Consider the following 25,889-nt stretch of genomic DNA (forward strand, 5'->3'; position numbering starts at 1 on the left):
AGAGAAAGCAAGAGATGGAAACAGCGATCATATACATATGAGTACAGTATTTACTCTTTCTCACAACCAACCAGGCTGACAAATTTTACCAAAGCCACTGGGAATTTAAAACACAATATTAACAGTTCCATGGCAACAAACCCATTTTTCTTTCCATTTACACACACTCCTTAGGCTTGTCCCAAGGAGCAATTCTGGTTAAGATGCCACATAAGTTTATGTTTTTCCAGGTTATGAGAAGAAGTGAGGTTGTAGAGGAGATAAGCCAGTTTCAGAGGATGAGTAAAAGAGGAAGTGTCACGTGCCTTCCTGACTATTTATTCTTTTACTTACCTCCTATGGAAGTTACTTCCTCTTCAAGGTCTCGATAAGGTTCAGCACCTTCTTCCATTTACAAATAACCCTCTTCAACCTCTACAAGTAAGACTGAAAAGTACAGTTTTGTCTGATTTCTGGCTGCGGTCAAGAGTGTAAAAAAATAACAGCTTTGAAAAGTGGTCCTTGAAAGCTAAAAGGGATGCCACATGAAAGGGCATAAGGATCTTACAAAATACTTTATAGGAACATTAAAAAAAAAGAAAAGGCAAAAAATTTCCTTTAGAATAAAGAGAGATTAAGCCGTAGTGTTACCTTTCTCATGTCTATTCAAAAGTGACATAAATACGAACTGTGTATATTCACACCAGAACCTGGACTCCCGGAGAAGGTGTAAAATCGTCATTGTGAATTCTGTCTAGGAAGAGAGAAGTTTAAGGATACAGGTATTTCTCCAGCTAGAACCTGATCCAAAGCTTCTGAAGCCAATAGATCTGTTCCATTTTTTTGTATTTGGATCAGCCCCTAACTAGCAAGTTGATTCACCTCAAAAACTGCTGGACTGGTCTTTAAACACCATGCAAAAAACCACATCAGATGCAAGGCACGTTAAGCAGAAGGAATACAAGAAGTCTGAAAATTCTTTACTGCTTTATCCCAATACGTAATCTAAACGTGTAAATGACTATAACTATATGCTGTAGGTGTGTTATGTTAGACACTTGTCACATTCGGCTTAGTGTGACTTTGAGTATCACACTGAGTGAGTGATAAGTATTTCTTAAAACAAGACAGGATAAACCATATTTTGGCGGTTTGAAATTATCTCCACAATGTCAAAATTTTATCCATTTCCCTGAACTCAATTTAACTTCACATCTTTTGTCTTCTAGAAGTCATACCATTAGCTTGAAGGTCATTTGCTGGGTTTGGGTTGGGTTTTTTTGTGGGTTTTTTGTTGTTTTTTTTTTTCCCCCTTTCCTCTTGCCAACCACTCCAGTGTCACAGCGTCTTTCCATTTTCAGAGCTTGCTTTCTTTTCTTTGGCCAGAAACGCTGCTCCGTGATGAGAAAGCTGTCAGATTCGGTATGGTCTCACTCTCTCCTTTAGACTCTCTTCAAAACTGTGCAGAACACGCATGGATTTGGGATGTTCCGAGAGACTGGGGGATCTCTGAGTTTCAGGGCTTTAGGACTTGCTGAGAGGACAGGAGAGACAGGACTGATAGTGCTCACTCAGAGGGACCCAGAGGATATTGGGACATCGTTGCTGTAGTTTAAATCAATGTGGATCTTCATTATTGATTAGAGCTAAATTTAGAGAAAGGTCTGGTAACGTTTAACTTGACCAGTTGCTCAGGAAAGGACATTTTAACTTGTTTCCAGTTTCTAATGCTACTGACTCTTAGACAGAACGGTGGGACTGCTGTTCCAGACCTTGTATGATAATCATATCTCATCATATACTATAAAGATAGTGGAGTTTGGGGTAGGGGTTCCTGAAATAGCACCAAGCTTTGCTGGAACATTTCCGCCATGGAAGAGACCTACGTGCAAGAGTGCCAGCGTGGGCCCAGGAGGTTAGAGATACGCAGGCAGGGTCTGAAGGGCTCATTAGCTCTGGCTCGGCTGACCTGGCTCGTTATTACTCCTGACACCAGAGCAGACTGCAATCCGGGAGCCAGGGATTTGAGGCACTGAGCTCCTAAGTGCACTGCAAGCATGCCCAAAGAGCTAAGGCAGAACATCCTGGATCTAAATTTCTCAAATACTGTATTATTTATAGCTAATATCTTAAGACCTACCTTACCAAATCCTTATATATAGCAGGAATTCACAAATAAGTACCAAGACATGCACAAGCAAGAATCATTTCAACTTGATGAGTGCTTCCTGAGGCCGCTTTGAGCGGCACACAATAAGACAAAAAAAGAAGCAACAGCTTGTTGCTTCATTTCCTGAAACTGATATTGGTTGTAATAGTGCATACCACGATAATTTGTAGTTTAAGACATTTAAAAACACAACTGCTGTCACCAAGCTGGAATCTGGAAGGAATATCCTGAGCTTTATTTAGCCCGTGAAGGTGTGAGAAAGCCAAGCTGCAAAGGTCCTTCTCCAGTTTCTGTCAGTTAACAAGTATGCCAGCTGGATCCTACAGGTTTCTTCAAGGATCAGCAGAAGAAATAACATTTACCTACAATATAACTTGCAAAGCAGCTTCCTTTTGCCGTGGCTCAGGGGCGCTTTATAGTCACTAGATTAGGAACTCAGTGCGTGATCTGTGAGCAAGAACTGAGCACAACAGAATATAATGAACTTCTCATGAACAGCTGCTTAAGAAATGTACTTTGAAGGGTTCAAATCTGCAACCTCTCCCAGACTTGTAGTACTCGATCATATGAGCCCTTTCATTCATTACAGTGGGAATCTGAGTAAGGCTCAAACGCCGCGCAATCAGGACCAATGGTATTTGCATCTTAAGGAACAAGTAAAAGAGAAAGGTTTAATTACTACAAATTTTCAGAAACGGGTTACTATTTTCTCGCAAGAATTAAATTCTAATAAATAAAACAATGTTTTTAAACATGACCAATTTTAATTTTTTTTTTTTTTTTTTCTTTTTCTAAATTCCCCAGTTCTTCATAGTGCCACAGGAGCACAGGCCTGATATCTTGAGGCTGCAAGGAAGCTTAGTGTATGAAACAGATAATTCTGGATGCTTTCCAATCACCCAGTATTGCACGGGCTGACAATACCCCCGTCTGAATCGTCACCTTTCAGTATGGTAGTTTTTAGAGCTTCGTTATTATAAATGGCACCGCTCACCCTATTCAGCTAATGGATTAGATGGCTGCTGTCTTTCCCATTCGGCTAAGAGGATAAAGGCCTTCAGAGAATGTTTTAAAATAAAATATTAAGTGTGGCAGTGCATTTGTACAGAGGGCCCATCAGTTCAACAGATGGGGTGGTTAGTGATTATCTGATATAAAGGAATATTCTGAAGAGCTGTCTCAAATAAAAACTAGCAAGGTAACTTGTTATGTGGTATCATATGTAAAGAGCACCAACAGTAACATCAAGAGTAACATACGTATATATATATTTATATATTTGTGAAGTAACAGCGTGTCAGCTTTCCAATTCACCTATTTAGGGGTGGAGCTTCCCCTTGCTTGTTATTCCAAATGGGCCAATTCATACCCATTGATAAGGGACAGAAAAGTGCCCCTGTCATCTTGTCTTTGCATTTGCAGTTTCTAATAACAAAAAGCCCCAAAGTGTACAATTTAATGCAAAATATTTTGGCATAATGTAAAGGTTTTATACAGGGAGTCCATCAAATCATTTTAGTAGGTGATAGACAATTAGCTGACTTGGGAAAATGTTCTGGATAACTGTCTGAATTTCAAAAAATCCCAAAATAAATTCATTATACTGAACCGTACATAGGTGGACCAAACTGATGGTGATATTGCACTAGATGCAATCTATATATTCACACAGTGAGAGCCTTTCAGATTTATACAGGCCTCAGTCTCTGAACGGAAAGCCTATACAGTAAACAGAGCTTCTGGAGATGCTTTTACAATTAATAATTCCATTTTTATTTTTTTTATAGGTGTTACAGATATTTCTCCATCCTTTCCCTTGTTAAGTTTTCTAAGGAAAGTTCCAGAACAGGTTCATTTCCTTTGTTCCAATATCTAGGACTGCTCCTCAGGTTAAGGACTTTGAGTCTCCAACCTCATGGCCCTCTCCAGTGCCTACTTAACAGTGAGTCACCTGAAACTAATAGCCTGGTATGAAGAAACCGGCATTAAGCCAAATTGTTTGAGGGTTTGAGAAGATTCAACCAGTAGTTAACAGTAAAATCCGCTCTTCTTTTTAATAGGGCTGGGCTGGAAAGTATCTGCTAAGCTCCCAGTCGTACCATCCAACCAAAGTACTGCGCAAACATGTGCTGTCGCTACACCACCATCCCCCTGGGCACCACGCCACTGCCCAAAATTGATATTAACCTGGCAAGTCGTCGTGTTGCGACGAGAAAATGAACATAGGTATAAATATCATATGTTGTGGCCTTTAGAAATTATGTGAGACATCTGGATACGTTTGCCTGACTAATGCCGCAAACACTTCCCACCCCTCTGCAGCGAGCCGCGCTCCGGAGGGCTGGGGCAGCACAGGCGTGCCTGGTGCTCCTCATCAGCTCTCCTGCTAATTAGGAGCGCCTTTCTGCCCAAGTGGAAATGAGGGAAAACAATAAAATGTTTTCTTTCAGATTGAGGATGGGTAATAAAAAAAAAAGAAAAAAGATTCATCCTTTGGATAAGATAAATAAACATATTTTGATATTGTTTAGTACCACCATGGTTAACGGTGTTCTACATGACACAACCACTAATAAAGCAATTGTAAAACTGAGATAAGTTTTCTTTTAGATACAAACCTTGTGGTCTTTCCTCAAAGCCTACAATATCCCTGTTGTGGCTCCTAAGTCAAGGGGATCGCTCATTGGTTGAGGCATCAGCAGGAAGGTCTCAGGCTGTGGCCGTACTGCAGGAGGAAACCCAAAAGGCTGGCAGAGCCCGTCCCTTGGAGGAGCAAAGGGTTGGAGGCCAGAGCTTTGATGGGCATCCATCACATGATGACGTTCTCCAGGAGCCCTTACCATCCTATCATTTTTTTTAAATCTACTTGTAGCTTCATTAAAGCGAGCGGCGTGTTTAGTTGTGGTGCAGTAACAGCTTAGTCTGCGGTATCGGCTGTGAGTTTGGCATCTTTGTAAACCACATAACTCCTCTTCCAACTCCTGATTCACCAAGATCAGCTGTTGATACTATAGCCCAGTCCATGTCTTCTCATCCTTTTGTTCATTTTTCCTGAACCTTGGATTTCTCTGCCCTGTGGTATCTTCCTCCCTTTCACCTGGCAGAGAAAACGCATACAGGAGACAACACAACCAAAATTTACAATGCCACAGAGAAAGCAGTTCGTTATGTATTTCTATAAGCACAAAGACATTATTAATTCCTATCAGGTTTTATACCCATGCTGGGTTGCTGCACAAGTGTTTGCGGAGCTGGAGACTGTGCTGTGCTGCTGGTAGCCTTTGCATAGCTGCTCTCAAGCCACCTTGGGTACCACTGCACCAGCTTCAGCATCTCCCTTCGTTTGCAGTATAGACATGTGCAGAACCATCCCTCGCTCTTAGAGCTACCCCTGGGGCGAAACATTTACAGCATGGCTCTTATTTGATGCTGAGCTGACTATTTCCGTAATTCTTGAAGGCTTTGTAATGCACCTGTAGAAAAAGTGCAAGCGATGGGTTTATTGTTGCTGTCGCGTTCGCTCTAAGGCTGTTCCCCCTCCCTGTTATCTCGTGCCCATGGTAACACACCACAAAATGCCATCCCATGAAAAACAGCTGATTGCCAGTATTGCCCGATAGCTCCAAGGAATCATGAAAGCTAATAAAAATGATTCACATTCCCTCTCTCCTCCCTTTAAACCAGCTGTTTAAAAGAAAAGGGGCCAAATTGAATATGAGCATCAGCGGTTACAAGCCGGGCGAAGTCAATAAAGTTGCAATGAGGAGGAACAGGTCTCCGTCTGATTTCAATTCGTGCTGCGGGGGTGGGGGGGAAGCAGAGGGTGCAGCGGCATTATCGTAACTTTTCATTAACCTCAGTGGGCAACCCATTCAGCTAACGAGACCCATGCCAGCAGAACGCCAGCCTGGTGATAACCTGCAGAAGGCACCGAGGAAGAAATTGCCTTATCAAGTGTCTGGTGGGGTTGCTGCTACCCTGAGGAGAGCAGGAGGGAGGCAGGCTGGGCATGGACAGGCCACCCTCTGCATCTCCGCACAACGGGGGCAACGGGAAACCCTCTATGGGGAGAGCTGTAGGCAAAGGAGTTTGCTGGGCTCTCCTCAGAGAGGGTCGGAGGGAAGCCAAAGGCAACTGAAGAGACAATTAAAAGCAATAACACACTGCTCAGGTGAAATTAGTGCATGGTTCCTCTCAGGGAACGATATCTCTACGAACAGCTTCAGCCAGGCAGAACAAATATTTGTCTGTCTAGAGGAAGGGGGTACCGGGGAGAGGAGGTGAAATTGTGTTTCAGCCTGTGAATCTCTCAGTGAGTTCGGGTGGGTATAATTCATCCAAGTTAGACAGCTGAAATGATGTGGGTTTTGTTTTTCTTTCCCTCTAGAGAAACACACAACGTGTTAACCTGATCCATTTACAAATAGAGCAGCTAAATAGGAATGCAGTGAAAGCTTGGGACAATCTAAGCTGGCATGTGGTACATTTAGTGTTTACAACACTCATTAGGAAGGTAAATGATGCCTAAAACTGTTTTCAAGAGACTTAGAGAAAATTTTTCATTGTGGATTGTATCAAAATATAACTTAAGATTACAAAAGAACCTCTCAGCTAAATGGTGGTACCACAGCAGAGTGAAAACTATTTGGAGTTCACTCACAAAAATGAAGTGAAGACATTTCAGGTACTTATATATCACAAATGATTAAAAAAAAAAAAGGTTAGATGATGAATTAATTTTTTTGTGCATGTGTGTGATAAACCATCTGTAGAAGTAATGCTATGTGAATATTAATAAATATGCAGTGAACTGGTATTGTATTTCAGGCTGTATTGATGATATTAATGAGAATGGTAATGTATGTGTGTTTATTATGATTAACAGAACCGTGTTCAGGTTGTTGCATTTTCCATCTGAACCAAATTAACTTTCCCTTTCTAAAGTTGTTGAAGATAAACATTAAATACACAGAAGCGATCAGTGAAAAAGCTCCTCCAAAACGCTCTTCATTCCTACGTCCTAGTATAAATGAGTCTTGAGAATTAAGTGTTATTGACAATTATGGACATACAATACCCAAAGGGGAAAGAACCTGATCTTCGTAGCAGTGAGTTACAAGCAACTTCCACCAAGCCCAGGATTAAAAAAGAAAGACTCATGAACTTCAGTGAAAGCACATATACATGTACAGGTAGAACACGAGAGCAGCTTTAGTGGAGATAGAGCTGACAAAGATACTCTGGTTTTCGAGTTAATGAGAAAATAAGTCAGGCTGCCTTAAAGACATATCTTAATGAAATAATTAACTATAAATGAGCTGCTGTACCACTAACAGAGAGTAGAGAGAGTCCAGCCTATAACTTCAGGGCATATGCAAGAAAAAAAAATAGCTGAAATAATGAAACAAATTCTGTTTATATCAAAGTTTAAACACAGGTGGTTTGGTTTTTTGGGCACTTTTCTCTTTTGCATTTCTTCTCTGGGAGCAATTCAAATAATTGTATTTCTTAATTGCCATAAGACTTGCTCCTGCAAACATTAAAAAGCGTGTAGAAAAGGAGCTGGCTTCTTTCTAAAATATTCAATGAAGAAGCTGACATTTTCTCCAAACAAAATGAAGTTTTTCCCTGACTACAGCTTATAGATATGGACAGAGGTCTGAGAAAAGTGATTAGTGTTTGACGAGAAAGATGCACAAAACAGAGGTCCGTCCTGAAGATGCGTGGCCCAAGCCCTTTCAGGTGGGCAAACCTGGAAGGTACTAAGAAGAGATGATTGAGTGGTACCAGAAGAAGAAAGAGCAGAGGTTTGAGGAATTGGTAAAGATGATAGAATGGAGGTTCCCATGGAAATTTTGAGCTTTGTTTCAATAGAAGCAAGTTATTTCAATCTATCAGCAAAGATTGTCCATCCAAACACAGATGGAGAGAGTCAAGGTTGTGGAGCGTGTTGGGTTCCTTTCTGTTCAGTAAGGATATTCTCACAATACTTTCCATTTTCTACATGAATATTGTTAAACTTTGAGTTTAGTGCAAAGAACAGGGAATTTTGCAGCTTATTCTGGGCACTGCAATTCTCATCATGAAGTTATTAACAAGAAGGAACAAACAGTAATTGTGATAGAACAACGAGGTTATCATGATGACTTGTTCTTACACCAGCTAAAAATTATACTCCTGTGATCTCTCTGTTTTGCTGTAACTGGGAGCTACTTTTTAACTTGGGAAATTTTCAATAATAGAGCTAAGAAGGAAATTACTGGACATTTCTTTGAACAGTAAGCTTCCTTGAAATGCAGAGAGAATGTCATTATCAGCAGGTTCATGTATTTCAAAACGCTACGTTCATCTGACAGTTCTTTCAATCTTTTTTAGTAAAATACATCTGTAGCCATTGTGTAATCCCCCCCCCACCTGTAAATTATAATGTGGAATGTCATGATTTATTTCATAGCATGAAAGCCGTTAAATGAATACTGACAGCACCATTAGCGTTCTGATCTTGAACTGAAGTGCAAGTCAGCTCTGCTTAAGTCATCATTCTCATGAACCACAAATAAATGTTCAGTTAAAAAGGGTGCCATAGGTTAATCAGAGCTGAATTAGTAAAGAAAAATTAGTAAAGAAGTGTGCAATTCAGGAAATGACATGCTGGATCTCTTACTCTAACATCCTTTCTGTAAGCAGCCAATGCCAAAGACTCCAGAATACTGAAATATGGGCCGAAAACTTGATTCATTCTGAATGAACTAAGAGATATTGATATTATTTCGGCAGCTGAATCTTGTGCTCTGACTGCTCCCACCTACACCTGGTACCTTGTTCCCACTCTTGGCAAGCAGAACTCAAGTGGGCTTCACACACCCCGGACTCCTCTCTGGCCGCTGCGTTCTGGGACGAGTCCTGGTGAAAAGTAAAGTAGAGATAACCAAATTAACTTAGCTAATAGCATTCTTAATTTATCCCACCCAAAATCATCAAATACTATTGTTCTGCCCTAAACCCAAGATTCCTTGATACCAGCTTTCAGAAAAGGCGTCCTTCTGCTTGCACTGCAATAAGATGTTTAATTTTATTTTTAACCTCTTCTGAGCTAACACAGATTCATACTTTAAACAGTCACAAATCATCTGCTTTTCCTGAAGACCATACTCCATCTCATTTGTTCCCTATGCAATGCTCCCCATTTTGTTCTTTTTCTAGACACTTAAACCAATTATTTTTTCTCTAGTCATACAGATACTACCTATTGTCCTTTTTGGAGGAGAAAAACTGGCTGTGTGTCCCTAGAACATTATGAATTCTGTTGTAGTATAAATATTTATCACAACAACTTAATACTAACAGCTGTGATCTTTTAACATGCGGAGCCTGTTTTATAAAGGGCCAAGTGCTCTGTATCTCTTCCCGATTTCCGAAAGATTTGAGATTGCTCATGTTTGGCATGCCACTGATGGGGGTTAGCATACTTCAAGGAGGAACTGTTCCTTCTTAACGAGGAATAATTGTTTTCTCTCCCAATATAGCTCTCATCCAAAGTTTAGACATTATTTGTACCTTTACTTGCATTTTTATCCGAGCTATTTAGTCCAATCTATTTGCCTATCTGAAGGGATCAGCAACATTCAAACTGAAACATAAACTATTCAACCTCCCAAACCTTTTTGTTTGTTCTTAAGTCACCCATAATAATTTACAGCTTCTGTGAGAACCTCCAAATTCAACAAGCGTAGTTTCTCTGTGGTTGTTTATTAACTTCCGCCCCCCCCCCCCGTCCCTTAGGTGAACCCAGAACACCCCAAAGAGGGATTACAAACTTTTTTTTTCAAATGAGGTTAAATGAAATTTACGTTCTTTCCCCCCACCCTGTGTTGCTTACAAAAGTATACTTCAGTAATTTCAAACTAACACACTTAAGCTGAAGTAACTGCCAAATCAAAAAGAAATAATACTTTAATTGATGCACTGAGGTAATTACTCATTCCAAATGAAATGTTTCTTTTCTCATTTAGAACTCCAAATGGGACGCTGGTTAATGGAACAAGATGGCCAGTCTTCACCAGTACTGAACAAAAATATTTGACATTAAATACCGACACTTCAGAGATACTGACAAAGTTACGTGCTCAGCAGTGTCGATTCTGGAATATTTTTTTTCCCAAAGTCCTGGAAATGACAGGTAAAAATGCTTTTATGGATGTCTTTATTTAAACTTTCATTTAGGATCATTTACTTGATGTTAACATGAGACTTGAGTTTAAATATTTACATTCCTATTTGTAACTGAATTTCCCTGTGAGACGTTGAGATGTTGGTCACCCCCATCCCTGCCGTGGTGAGCGTACACCCTGCAACGTGCCCTGTGCTTCTGGCCACGGGCTCACCGCCCTGTAGCACCCTCTTATGCACTAGGACAAAGCCTGGGGACAGGCCAGGGCTTGGGACTTGTGCAGTGTGGAGCTTCTCTGCCCCAAACTGGAGAAGCAGCCCCAAGGTGAGACATTTTAGAGCACTGCAAATCTCTGTTCTCAAGCTACCCTCCAAATTAAGGCCGGCACTGCCTGGCTCCTGCTTCCTGGGGTACGGGAGAGAGCAGGGAAGACATTACTGAAGTGGAAGCTTGCACTGGGACTTCTGGAGACTGTAGATGTTCTGTATAAATTTCATGTATCTGAAGTACATTGTGGGATGTTATATTGGGATTATATTATCTGTTATTTATGGGATTGTATTGTTATGCAGCTAATCCACAGAGGATATGGAGTGTATTACTGCTGCTGCAAGGGGATTCTGTTCTACATCTCACATGAGAGCGCTGTGTGTTTTATTTCTAGAGTGTCAGTCATTGACAACAACCCAGAGACTTGCAGACTTGCCTATGCAAAATAGAACTGATTTGTGCCTGACTCTGTATACAATGAGTTTATGAAATCTCACTACCCAGAAAAATGTAACAGGCTGTTCTAAACTTTAAACTCAGTTCATACAATGGTTCAGGTTGGAAGGGACATTAAAGACCATCCAGTTGCACCCCCTGCCCTGGGCAGGGACACCTCCCACCAGACCAGGTTGCTCCAAGCCCCATCCAGCCTGGCCTTGAACACCTCCAGGGATGGGGCAGCCACAGCTTCTCTGGGCAACCTGTTCCAGTGCCTCACCACCCTCACAGTAAAAAAATTCTTCCTAATATCCAATCTAAATCTACCCTCCTTCAGTTTGACACCATTACCCTTCATCCTATCATTACACTCGCTGATAAAGAGTCTCTCCCCATCCTTCCTGTGGGCCCCCTTTAGGTACTGGAAGGCTGCTATAAGGTCAGTTAAACACAAAGGACTCAGATTTTCATTGGAAACCCCATGCCACTGTTTTTGCAAAGCCCAAACAGACCAAGCCTCTGTGCTTCTGGGCTTCGAAAGGAATTGATTTTATAAAGTGATTTTGCAGCTCTGGAACTGCATTCTGCACTTCTACTGGAGAGAAAAGAAAAAAAAAAAGAAAGAAAAAAGTCTCATTTCAAAATAAGATACACTTTTTAAATGTTAATTAGTAATTTACAGGCTTTCCTGTAGATTCAGTTTGAATGTTAGTCTTAAAAATATGTAAACTTTCATGGTGCACAGATGATTCTTTCTGAAATAATTTATTCCTTCCTCATTTGAGCCTATAACTGTATTATGGCTCAACTTTTATCCCCTCTCAGTTCAATAGATGCTTTTCAATTAAATCAAGAGAAGCAAAATCTGTAGGTAAAATGAATAATTTATAAAGCATACCCTGTGATTTTAAAATCACGGTATACCGAATTACGGGTGGATTTAAAGGAGGTTTCTCAAATTCTGACAAGCCCTTTATGCTGAGCCAGGAGAACTGAACTATTTTACATATTTCTTTAACCTGGCTGTGAACCCCTATTGAGTCGTGTGCATCTTAACAAATGGACTGTGCGTAACCACAGGCTCTGTGGCGGAGCAGAAGAGAGCACATCACCAGACATAGTTCAACACACCTTGGCAGGACAGCAGAGTTGCTTTGCATGGTCCTGTGGTGTGAGGGACGACAAAGCAACACTCTGGATCTGCCAGGAGACAGGAATACACCCCTTTGCCGTATTCAGTGATTTACAACATAAATTTTCATAATTTAATTAAAAGACATTCCTGAGCATATTCTTAGCAAAAAGTAAAGAATCATCATGCCTGGACGCTGGTATAGAAATGAGACAAGAATATTGTCAGGAAGAACTGCTGCTTTGTCATGTATCTACATCTATTAGTCCTTGAAACATTGCAACAGAAATACGATGGTTTTGTATTTACGTTCCCTATACAGTCTTATACAATTCTGACAAAGAAACCTTTAACATTCTTCTTACAAACATGATATAATACTTTATAATGTAATAACTCTTTTCACTGAAATATTATTTTGCATTTTCTATCTCCTTTTATGCCCAAAGGAGAGCGCATGCCGTAAATACATATATTTCCTTATTTTCTGAGAGTCTCTCTTTTCTATTGCTTCTTCAGTTGAAATATTCTTAGAAAAAGAAGGTTACTTTAGCATGATATAAGACGACACAGAACAAGAAGTAAGGAGATTTTATGTTATCATTATTGCAAGTTATAGTTCAAGTAGCGTTCAGATAGACAAAGTGGAATTCTATCAGGTAGAACCTGAAGAGAACAATCAAACCAACTTATTCTGCAGAAATGGCAAGGGGATTTCTCATTGTGCCAGGCGGTCAGAATTTGACATGGATGTGTTTGGTAACGAAGCACTTGTTTAGTTACTGATCCACTCCCAGCACAAGCCTTGCTACCCCCTTGGTGTCTTTTCGGCATGTAACGGCTGGCTCCAGATGTGTTCAGCAACTGAGAAAGCCTGTTCCCACGGCAGGCTGGGTATGACAAGTTCCTTGAGGCAGTGAAATACATGAGAGAGGAAGATATTTAGTCCCTGTCATCTTTAAGGTTAACTGTTTCCCATTTTCCTCAAGAAACAAAATCAGATAGTTCCAAAAAAATTATCATGGGTATGGATTGAGAAAAATAACAAGAAAAAAAAAAATAGAAGTCTTACCACTAACACAACTGTAACAGATATGTATAAGATACCGGCCTTTATATCTCTAGAGTACTTTGTATCACTTTGGAAGATTTCTCAATGTCTTCTCCTTCAATTCAATATATAGAAGTATAATCGAAGACATGAGTCAAAACTTGTAGTTTTGTGTCCAGCTTGATAATAATCACTGGACAGGTAAACTGGACCTAGACATGCCTAATGTGGGCTTTCAGTTCCAACTAGACCCAATTTCTACACAGATGCTAACCCTATTGAAAAGGCACCAAGACTACCCTCCGTCCCTGCTTACCCCAAGACAAGCTGGGACCATTTGGCATTTAATGTTTCATTCAAGGGCGTGACCTCTGGGACAATCACCAGAACTTTTTCTGATGACTGTTTCTAAAAGAAACCCACTGGAGGGATAGTAAACAGTAAGTGACTCTTAAGTGGCTTTTAGAGCAAGCATATGTTAATTATAAAAGCATCTATGTTCGACTCTGCCTCCTTAACACAAACTTTAATGCATCTAGAGCCCTAACTATTTATATATGCTGTTTCCTTTGATTATAGAGAGCTGCAGGCAGCCAAGCTTTCCATTTATTGCTCCATTACTATTTTGGTATGCCTATTACATATAATACCTATTTTTCTATTTTATTTTATATTACTGCATCATATTATCTATAGAGAAATCAAACAAAGTAGGTAATGTAAATAAATAGTATTTTAAAACAACGCTAAAATATTTTGAATGTGGAGGCTGAGAAAAGTTCAGCCTCTTGACCGGTGAATAACAAAAACAATTGTATTTGCTATGATCCTTCAAACAGCATCTGGATTCTATAGAGCCAAATACTCAGGGTAGTAAGAATATTAAAAGTGAGACTAATTAGAAAATTCGCCATCAGAATTAGTTTTCACTTTCCACAGAGCCAGATGCTGTACTCATCATGCGTGCAGAGACGTGAACTGGTCAAAAGTACCCTCACCAGTAGTACTGCACCTACCGACAAAGTAAGATTCTACTCAGTGCACCTATGGGCAGCAACAATGCGCCTTAACAATCTCATTTCTTTCTAACTCTGGTTCCTTGCATCCCAGGTCATAGGAGAGATAACAGCCCATACAACATTTCACGTCCCAGAGAGCTCTATTGACTTTTGGAAGAAGAAAATTAAAAAATAAAAAAAAAAATTAAAAAAAATTCTGAAGTCCTTAACAATACGTATGAAAACAAATACACTGTTGTGGTTAGATAACCATCGATATTCAGAGCGTGTGACTAAAGAACATTGAATAGAGAAACTGAAGTATAGTTACTATTTGTTTTCTCCTTTCTGAACATTTGTGTAGAAACTATCACCATAGGAATCTACAGCATAGATAAACTTGTAGCATTTATCATCCTAATGAATCAAGAAGTTTGCAGATACCCATGTTTTTGAGCTACTGAGGACAGAAAAAATTAATTCCAACTTGTCATCCCTTATTAATTATACTGTATAACAACGGCTATATGGCCTTTGTCCCAATCTTAATGTTAATACACAAAAATACATTTAAGATTAGCACTTTATTGGCACATCTATCAGTTCAACAAGTGAGGGTATGGAGATAAATTTAGCTTTGCTATAATGCCATTAAAGTAAGGGCTGTATGCCTGCGTGGAAAGAAAAGAAATGCCAGCTGTCAGTGCTGACACTGCCAAAGAATCAAAAAACCCAAAACCTTTCATTTTTTTTGGTCTGATAAACTGGGACCTTTCTGAGCACTGAGGTACGATTCATTGCCTACTGAAACCTCCCCTTTTCTCCTTGTAAACTTCACTGGGCTTTGCATTAGGATAATTGGTATTACTATGAAGTTTGGGATTGCCTAAATGACTACATATAGCAAAACAACCTCACCGTATTATTAACTGACTTCCCTAGTACTGCAGCACACTGTAGCATCCTGGTGCTCTGAGCTTTTGAGCTGTAATTATCGGTCAAGTAGAATCCTCTAATCTTTTTTTTTTTTCTTTGCCTTCGCCTTCTAGCTGTCAGCTCATCTAAGTCATGGGTGGTTGCTTCAAAGAGATTGATGATGTTGGTGATAATGGGATGCATTGACTTGTGACTTCAATTTGGATCTTATCACTGCGAAAAAGCAAACAAATGGGAATCCGAGTTCTTATTTCAGTGTTTTCCTTCCCCCTTTTGTCTTTTAGATTCATAATGGTGGCTCCTCCGAATTTCTCGTTGTCTGCTTTCTCTAGCAGACTCACTTCTTCACCGGGATCCTTAAGAGGCACTGAAATGCTTCATTAATTTATACTCTAGAATAGTGACTTTTAATTGAAGGTGTATGTGTGGTAGAGGTATTCCAGTTTCTACGGTCTTTGGGCAGACTTCAAACACATCTAAACCTGAATAATTAAAGAAGAAACAGTTGTGGTTTTTTTAATTTATAAGTGTAGACTTTGCCTGGATAAGTAAAACTGGATACCTATAATCAAGAATATGACAAGAAATACGATTAGGGCATTTTTCTCCAAATACTACTACTACTGGTTGATACACTAAATTACCAATCCATTTGACATTTATAGAAAATTTGGCTTTACCTGAGACCCTGGCTACATCTTTAATTAAGAAACATGCAAAGATGAGTTCTTAGTGAGGAAAGTTAAATGTTGTGCATGTCTTCTCCCCATAGTTCTGAGGGTCATATCTGCATAGCCTAGTGATTAAAAGGTGCGTTTATTGTTACTAGCATTTACAAATCCTCTTTGAGTTAATGACAGGCGAGGCCTGCAGAAAAAAATTTGAAAGTGACCTGAACTTTTCTTTGATCTCCGATATAACTGAGCTTATTTACATCTTCGAACTGAGGGAGAGGACTGTAGTTAATTTTTAAATAATTTTTCCTATATTTCTTCTTCACAATTTCCCTTTTGACTACAAGCAGAAGTACAGAACCTCCCCAAGAAAAAGTATCTTGTTTTTATTTCCAGTCTCACTGAAACCACGAAGTAATGTAAACCTCATTTCAAAGTCTCATTAAATTGCCATCTGGATTTCCACACCAAAAAGGTTTGGAAATGTTGAGCGAAACTGCAGATAAGCAACCGAATTACTGGATGCTTCTCCAAACTAAATCTCTGAATCTGTTAACTCTCTTTCCAGAATGTTTTCTCTACTGATGTGTGAAACACAAAAGTATTTCATTTTCACATAACCAGTTAAAGTTGCAGTGCTGGCAGATCATAAAAAAAGGGGAAAAGGGTGTATTTATGGAGAGAAAGGGCCTATGGTCTACTGCAGCAGAAGAACATAAAGTCAAAAGAGCATAAAGGAACCATGGAACCGTTATCTCATGAACACAATTACCAAATTTTTTTGGAAGCAGACTATGTCAATATGGACACTGAGATAATTAGATCCAGAATGAATAAAGGCATTCATAGTTCATAAATGGTTTCTAAGCTTTAAGAAAAAGTCTACAACTGATCCAAAATAATAAGCCACAGTATGCAATACAGTCTACATACATTATCTTTCCTTTACTTGTTGTATGGGTTATTCCTGCAAGGTCACTGCATTTCTCCCTAGCATTAATTACTTTTGGGGACCAGAGGAAGTGATCCCTGTCTGTAAAATACTCTGAGAACCTTATAAAATTATGTATTTTTATTACTCTTCTCATCCTTGCCCTCTGCTCTGATGCCTATAACAAATTTGGCAATAAATATTGCCTTGGGACACAGGATTAGTTGGCAAATGCTTTATGGGCTAGAACAAAAAAGAAAAGTCAAGATGGTTTCATGTTGACATAGTGCACATTTTAACGGTATCCTTCTGCAAACTTGTGTCCCGTATGCTTTAAACTTGCAGATTTATTTCACAGTGCAGTGAAGTCCTGTCCATCCATTGAAATCCGTTAAAACTAATGGCAATACTGTTGTTGCCTTGAACAAAGCTGTGATTTCACTCTATCTTTACAAGCACCTATCTCAGTTTGCATATCATAGTCTTTGGGGTACATAGGGTTCACTGTAGAGCATACTGAGTAAAAATAATATTTTGAGGATTTTTTTTTTTTTTTTTTAAAAAAGGTGGCTTTAAAGTTACTCATTTGATAGACAGAAGTATTATCCAAAAGCAGCAGGCCCATGCATAAGTATATTTATTACCCTGCAGTATGCTAGAATGGTATCTTTGCAGTCTTTCCTTCCTGATGTAAAGATAAAGTGTTAATCACTAAATTTTCAATCATCCCAGGTTTAAGAAAAGAAGCAAAAGACCATCCTATAATGTATTTGGAGCAAATGACATTGATAATCAAAATTATTTTTCAATTAGCATATAAAGAGATTCAAATTTAGATTAATGTAATCCATTTCATGTTTTACAGGAAATATTGATGAAGCAGAACGAGAGTGGAAAGCAGGATTCCATCGCTGGAACAATTACATGTCAGACTGGAAAAATCAATTTAATGATTACACTAGCAAGAAGGAGAGATGTGCAGGCTCTAATTAATATGTTTACCCTTTCCAGTATGTCCGTATTACTGTTCATCAGGCAAAAACGCAGGTAGCTTTCTAACATGTCTAGCATTGAATATGTTATGCAGATTAAAAAATGTTATGGATATAATTTTGATTTCCCAGATCTTTCATTTATATTTTACCTCATATCTCAATAAACAATATAAGGCATCTGTACTCTTTGAAGCTTCACTGTGTTAAATAGGACTACAGAGATTAAAGTCAGAAGATTAATGAGGTACATATTATAAACACTAGCCGCTTAAAAGCACACTTCAAAGAAACAATGTAATCTGTTATAGAAAAGTGGATTTTTTTTTAATAGAAATAGCAGCGTTTTACAGTATTGCCATGCAAAACACAATCGCTTTTGATCTGTAACTGCAATGCCACCGCGCTTAAACCTTGCTTCAGACATAATTTAATTGACATAAACATAAAGAGATAATAACTTTGCTGGACGCACCAAATGATATTTGCTTGTTAGACCAAAAAGTTTTAAGATCACCATTAAAGCCTGAATCATTGCTGCTTTATGGCCAAATCTGTAGGACAAAACCATAGTAGGAGAGTATTCAAATATGTACTGAAGGCCTAAATCATCAGCACTCTGTGTGCGAGTCCAGTGGTGAAACAAGCCAGAAAAACTGACGCCTCTGCTATTCTCATTTTTCAAGGAGTAAAGACCCACAGACTCACAAAGTAGTGAACTCACAGCTTTCCCCTCTCAGGCACCCACTGCCTTCAACTGGCAAAAGTCTCTGCTACGGAGGTAAGCTCCAATTGTGTTTATTTTTAATTATTTTTTTTGTGCACCGCGTTGCCTCCTAGTCGAGGGACAGCCCCACATTTACTGGGCCACGACAGACAAACCTGCAGAAGACCATCGAACTGTGCGTCAGCAGGGTCATCAGAAATCAGCCGTGAAAGCCCTGCTCAGCCAGCCAGCTCTCAGGAGGAGAGTGGGACCCAGCCACAAAGCCCTCGCTCCTCCTGGGGAAGGATATCTCTGCAAAGGGACACGGGGACCTCAGCGGGAAAGACCCAGCTCTTTGACATGGTCAAATGAGCTCTAGTTGCCATGCAAGCAGGCATCTCCTGGACCCCTTTCTACCTGCTTGAGCTCAATCTATTAGAAGCTTCTAAAAATGCCCTTGAATAATTCTTGTTACTTCTCCACTTCTGGAGGGGGTTGGAAGTTGTATGCCTAAAAAACACCTTAATTGGCTGCTTTTTACTGGCCCAACTGGGAAGAATAAATGCCAAAAATTTGATAAACATAAGGAGTATGTAAAAGCAACAACCCATCTCATAAATAATTTATCCTGAAGCTTTCTGTAAATGTAATAGCATTTCAGTGCATCTATTTTCTGTTCTAGCGATTCCGATCTCTTGCAAAATTCCTTCTCGAATTGAGACTGAAGACATCTAGATAATGAACTGAGAGTGCTCTCTCTCTGGCAATCAGTTTGACCACACCGGATCCCTACACTGAAAGGATTTATTTTTGCAGAAAGTCCAAATTCTGCCAGAGATGATGGCTTATCATCTTTTCAGGCATTTCTAAGAGAATACAATTATTTCACAACTAAATTACGGAAAATCACTTTTTAAAACAGTATTTCCAAAGAGTACAATCAAACCTGTGCAATCAAAAAACCTGGTCATTTTTGAGCAAGCTGATTAAAATTTGAAATTATCCGGGATTAAAAAGCCCTCTTTATGCGGCACTTCATGTTTATATCACAGGCAGTTAGCTCATTACATACATTAGCATAGTTACGGCCATTAATAGTTGCATGGAGAGCTGTGTCAGTCTACAGTGTTTTGGGTATTTATTGGATATTCATCGGATATTCCTCATGCCAGTGATGAGCTACCAAAAAAAAAAAAAAACCAAACCACCACACCACCAGGAAAACCCACAGAAGGATGAACTTTCTGCCCATCCTTGAGCCAGTTCTGGCACTCCCCGCTGCATTTCTGTGGGGTACGTAGACATGTTGGGTACTGACCTGCCAGTGAGCTTTGACAGCACCAACACCACCTAAGCATGAGTAAAACCAGCATTTGTCTCTTTTGATATTGTCGTCTTAGCTATATTTCACTATCCATCTGTCTAATCAGCCTTATCAATGGAGGGAAAAAAAAATCTCAGCTAATGAGAATGCACAAATAACCTTTGGGAAGGGCAGGTTGCAAAGCAGTTTATAAAATATTTTTTCTGGAAAGGTGTCCTTTGTCTGTATGTGCTGTGAGCCGGGCTGGATAAGGTCTATTTGAAGACTAATATCCTTTCCACAGCGCACATACCATGCTTGTGACATTCTTAAGGAATTGGAGAGAAGAGGAAAGGAAAGCAGAATAAAATAAAGGTTAAGCCACTTTTTGAAATGTGGTTTTACTGATTATCTTGGTGTGAATAAATTGCTAGCTTTGTCTTTTTCATATGCTAGCAAATAATATCTCCATTTATCATCCATATGAAATCAATACATCACGTAGTCATGATTCATATCCCACACTTATGCAAAAATAAGAAGGCCTTAAGTACTTGGATGTAAGTGACTAAGGTAACAAAGAGTGAAAAAAGACCAGTCCCCGTTGTGGGTAGTTTCAAACTAAAGGTCAAACAAACTTCTGATGGAAATAGTTTGAGGATACTGTGTCATTGCTTAAAATGATGATTAGAGGGATATCTCACCCAGACCTCACTGAAGATGTAATGTTGTTAATTAATGTTTTCTCTTGGCTCAAAAGAGGCAAGAAACCAAGGTTTCTCTGTGAAACCAGAGAAAATGTGTTGATTCTTTCTTGCCGTTCTTGATATCTGAAGCAAGAATTCTGAATTTAGTCCCAGAGTTGCTGAAAGATTATAATAAAATGAACTGCAGTGCCAACAAAAATGCTGGCATTAAACCAGTCGTCATTAGGTTTATAAGCTAACAGCACGCTGATTAAATTACAGACATTTCACACGTATTTTAGAGACAGTCATGAGAGGACTGAAGTCAGAAATTTCCCAGCAAAACTCTGTTTAATTAAAGCCGCCGGTTTTTGCATTTTAAGTGTTTTGTCTAAAGGAATTTGGGTTAGATAAGCTTTCAGTGAAGTTAAACATTATTTGAGTGAAATCCCATCTGCGCTCCTGCTGGAGTATCAAAAACCACAGGAGTTGGGATGTCCAGGGCACCTGGTCTCGGGCACCCTGGATAAGGGCTAGGGCTGCTCTGCATAGCTGGATCAACCAAGGTTGAAGCTTTCTGGCTTTAAATAGGGGCCCTCAAACCCCAAAAATTCTCTCTAGCAGAGCTAACACCCCCACAGGGTTTCCAGGCTTCCTCCCAAGCGCAGGTTTTACACCCAGAGCTCAGATTTTTGGGACGTGTCCTCAGCCCTTGCTGTCCTAAGCCCTGGCCATCGCGCTAGGTTTATCATACTGATAAAGCCAAATTTCTGTTTAAGTGGAAGCCTGAGGTTTTGGCCCTCTTTGGTCACTAGAGGCTCAGGCTATTTATAGAGCAGAGATTACTGCTCTATAAACACACAGATGCATGCGCAGAATTTAGATCTTTGTGAACAGACAGCTTGTACGTGTCTCTTCATAGCAAGAAGCAGAGGCAAATCTCTATCAGCTTATAGTTAGAAAGGTATCTTTGCAACATAAGGAATATAAGTCCTCTTTTTTTATTAATATTTTGAGCGTTGGAGAGAAAATTATTTCAGATTATGTGACACTGATGGAACTGTCAGAAAAATGGATATATATTTCATGACGTACAAGCTTAATATGACCTCTGTAGGCCTCCCTAATGTTCCTATCACAACGGATCATCAGCAAGCGATTTGGCCCATTGTCACGTGCAGATATATCACATAGATTAATCCGAATGTAACATTAACAGCGGAGAGATACGTATTAGTCTCTGTCGACATCGTAATGTCGTCTTCTCAGGCTTGATTATGGTTCATGCATTTCTACTGGCTCAGCACCAGTTCTGCAACATCAGCAGCAGCTATTTAGAGGGACATAATAAACGTCACCGTACTCCAGTTACACCTGCAGCGTGTCCAGCTAATAAAGAGCAGCTGGTGCTGCCACTGCCAAGTGCCAGCCTGTCCGCAGAGGGCTCTTGCCCTTACGTCCCCTGTTGGGGGAAGAAGAAAACAAAAAAACAAAACAAAAAAGAAAACAAAACAAAAAACAAAAAAAAGGAGGAAAAAAAAAACACGGAAAAGAAACCACAAACCACCTGGGGGGTGGGAAGCAAGAAAAAAAAAAAATAAAAATCACAACCCAACAAGGGGCGGGGAGAGCAGGGACAAAGGAAAAAAAGACCATAAAACCCCCACACAAGCACTTTTGCCCCAGAACGGCAAACAAATGGAGGGCTTAATACTGTACACAGAGGTACTAAGTATCCCAGTGTCCCTGTTCCAATAACTCCAGCCAAAAAATCCTCCCACTGAATTGCAAAATAAGTTTAGGAATTTGACAGCGATTCAGAATACAGGGTGAGGAATGAGACCGGCAGGTTTGGCTCAGGCTCGGGGGCTGCTGTGGAAAGCGCTAGTGCCAGCTGACTACTTTCTCACTGGCTTTTCTCTTCCAATCCGTGGAACTACGGGCATTTGCCAAAAACTCCGACTGCTCTTGGCTAGCCAGCCAGTCTGAAACCAAGCACCTGTGTAACAGATATGTGCAGCTGTATATGTTTACCAGGGCTGATCCATCTGTAGTACATGCCACATGCCCGTTGATTTACTCTAGGTGGATCAGGAAGCAAGAATCCACTAGAAAAAGAGGAGAAAAAAAAAAAAAAAAAGAAAAGGTTCATGGCTGAATTACAACTATTTCTCTTTCTCATTGCTCTGTTTTTATTTGTCCTCATCTGTCCGAGGTTCTAGATGAGTTTTCAACTGCTAAGTGATTGCTACTGCATAAGGGTGAAGAAAAGTTTTCAACTGCTAAGTGATTGCTACTGTGTAAGGGTGAAGAAACCTCCTTTAAAATTTTCTATTTTGCTATTATTTTTTTTTTTTTAGACTATTTGAATACTGTGTCTTTGGGATCTACAAAAGGTATTTGGAAACTGTGCGCACATGGTTGATATTTAACAACCTTGACTGGGTTCTGTGAGCCGAGAGGACCACTGCTTTAAAATCACGTGTCTCTTAGAGACCACGCATCCGTGCACACCTACGCACATAGAAACAGGTTCATCAGCAATTGCCTCTCAGCAATACATTTCCAACCTTTGGAAGCAACACAGAGATCATGGAGATGGAGGGTTAGATGTTATTGGGTTTTTGTATTTTCAAAGTGTATCTTCTTGGTCCTTACTGAAGAAAAAAAGAAATGATCACAGGACTTTGCGATATAAATCAACACCTCAGCCAAATTAGTCATTCACAGTTAAAAGTTCAAAAGCTTTTACCCTGATTTCAATTGTTTTAGGACCAAGTTTTATGAACAAACATAATTAGCCATTTTGAAATGCTTCATAAGACAAGATAATTCCTTCCTGACCCCTGCTGAAATCTTGAAGCATGAATACTGATTATCTTCTTGTAGCGCGTAAACCTTCCAGCATTTTGTTGATAAACTAGATTAGTTGCACTCATAAAAACGTTAACTCATAGACTTAATGACTACAAAGCAGTGATGTGAATCTACAATTAGCGCAGGTGTGAGTTTTTGAGAGGCTTTTAATTGGATTGCAGGTGAGATTAAATAAGGCTTCTAGGCATATTGCAAGCAGAAGTGCTGGGCTGGGGGGTGAGGGGAGGGTTTAGTCGCATAACGATTTCAGTTAGTTTGGGGACACTTAGGAGGAAAAAATGAAGCTTTGTTCCTGCACAGGGACTGTGACACGGAAGTGACTGATGAAAAGTTTTCCTTCCTGATAGCATCACAGCGGCTTGAGGACACTTAACAGAGGCTGGGGTGGGGGTGTCTGGCTCTTGGGATTTACCAAATCTGGTCATTACGTATATTATCATCTTTTTAAAAATACTGTCATTCTGGTCAGGGATCTGGAGATAGCCAGGAAATTATTGTTATTTTAAAACTGAGAAGTACCTAGTCCCTCCAAATCCACGGATTTGCCTGGAAAAGAACACCGGGCTTCTGATCTTTTCAGTTCTGCTCCATTTTAATATATGCGACGGTTGCAGGAGCTAATGTTCTAGCCACTATTAATAGAGCAACGCACAAATGGTGTAGGTGGTTCTCGCAGTTTGGGAGTGCTGTGGTTAATTTCTTTAATTTATGAAGTATTTATAAGTCCTCAGTTGTACTGAGTAGTGGTGGTAAAAGTGTGTAGGCAGAAAGCAGTTATATCCACACCTCTCAATCTTCCAAATTAAATTCACTCTTGCAGCATGTCTAATCACTTCAGGGTACCTCATCATCCTCTCCCTATTACAGGCTGCGCAGCAGAAGAGATACATTTCAACTGAGGGTTTTTTTGATTTATCCTATTTTGTTATCTCATATGTAAGACAATTAGGGTATTAACCCAGAAGAAGCAGCAAGAGATGTGACTGACCATTTATCAAGAATTGTTTAGAAAGTAATTCACATGGACCTTATTCAGGACCGTGAGAACCAGCTGGAATTACACATCCAGCGTGATACTTCTGAAATATTAAGCTTTTCCCACTCACTAATTACAGAGCTACGGATTTTATAGATACTGCTAGCTGAAGTTACATCAGTCATGAAATAACATTAACCACATCTCATTTTTCCTGATTTAAAACAAATATATTTAACTTTTTTTTTCTTAATTAGGAGTTAGAATTGCAGAAAAGTATTGCTTTGTTATCTTTCAGCATTTTTTTTTTTTTTTTAACTAGACCTTCATCCCATTCCGTGTTTTGCTTTCAGTGCTGCAATGATTTGGATATAGTCTTCCCCATCTCTGCTTTTTAAAGGAGCCTGATATTGTAGCTCAATGCAGGCCTTATTCTGGTTCCAGGAATGATTATTACAAACCAAAACTGCAAGTATTACGTACTGTTGTGGTTTGGGCTGGGCTGGCCACTAAAATGAATGACAGATGCTCTCTTTACACAGTTGCCTCTGTTCAAATAGCCTTTTGTGTTTCATCTCTCTTTGGGAATGATCTCAGCACTCCCAGTTTTACACCATTGGGTGACTTTCAGTTAATTAAAGTTCTGTCATTGCCTTCATCAGAAGCACAACAGCTCCTTTGACTGACATTTTCAATCTTCTCTATCACTTAGTAATCTGGGAGGTGTTTGCTATTTAAGGAAAAAAAAAAAAAATCCACATCACTTTTTTCACAGGTTTCTCTTAACGATGAGCTAAATGGAAGAGTAAAGCTGGGGACAAACTGCATTTATGTACTCCTCTTTGCAGAGGAAAATCCATTGGCTCCTAACTAAAAATGCCACCAACTAATTTACTTTACATTTTATGTATTTTATTATTTTGTTAAAGAATAGACTCTGAAAAATGAAACTAAAATTTTCCTCTGCCAATCCCTGGCAAAACTGTCAGCGTACCTTCAGCTCACCTGAGGGTCCTCTGGTCCCTCATCAAGGCTCTCAACAGATCAGTTTAATTGTACCATAAATCTGGCCCACTGTAGCGGTTCCCTTCCTTATCCACGCTCAGACAGCATATCTATTATTAAAAATATTAAGATCAGTATATTCAAGAATTCCTTTCTAGAGAGGGGAGTTGACAACCAACCACTCCAGGAGCTCCGAAGCCTGTGACTATCCCCTGTCAGTCCAGAACGGCAAAGAAGGATCTTAGTCAAAACTCAGCAAACAGGTCTCTTACTTCCAAGAAACAGCTGGATTGGGTTTGAGCAATGCAATTTGACAACACTTCGTCACAAGAAAAGCAATAAAGAAAATGATATTGAGTTTTCTTCCCTACCCCTGGGCACAAAAATGGCAGGTTAACAGCTTTAGCTACCTTAAACAATAGTAACACAGCAATGGTATGAGGTTTCTTACAGCGCTTTATGCTGAAGTCAGTAAGTAGAGAGTATAAACAGGGTCTTACCTGCTCTTTCCACTTAGTTAACCTCTGGCTAGCTGTGTCCCGTGGTGTCAGCCATAGCAGGACCCAATGCCTGTAGCCTGATGGGCTGATGAAAA

The 25,889-nt window shown here is 39.7% G+C and overlaps 1 protein-coding gene and 1 long non-coding RNA gene across 2 annotated transcripts in view; one reads left to right on the plus strand and one right to left on the minus strand.

Moving 5' to 3' along the window:
• Positions 1-17,927, plus strand: part of BCHE (butyrylcholinesterase) — a 33,587-nt gene extending 15,660 nt beyond the window's left edge. The window contains exons 3-4 of the mRNA XM_074591911.1: positions 10,162-10,328; positions 17,615-17,927. Coding sequence (XP_074448012.1) covers positions 10,162-10,328; positions 17,615-17,742 — 295 coding nt within the window. The 3' untranslated portion in view covers positions 17,743-17,927. The remainder of the gene's footprint in view (positions 1-10,161; positions 10,329-17,614) is intronic.
• On the minus strand, positions 2,594-25,889 carry LOC141744959 (uncharacterized). The gene is made up of 3 exons (XR_012587633.1): positions 25,795-25,889; positions 8,968-9,052; positions 2,594-5,246 (listed from the first exon to the last, which is right to left on the minus strand). It is a non-coding gene; the product is annotated as an uncharacterized LOC141744959 (long non-coding RNA).

Source organism: Larus michahellis, chromosome 6 (genome assembly GCF_964199755.1).
Source record: "Larus michahellis chromosome 6, bLarMic1.1, whole genome shotgun sequence".
NCBI lineage: Eukaryota > Metazoa > Chordata > Aves > Charadriiformes > Laridae > Larus > Larus michahellis.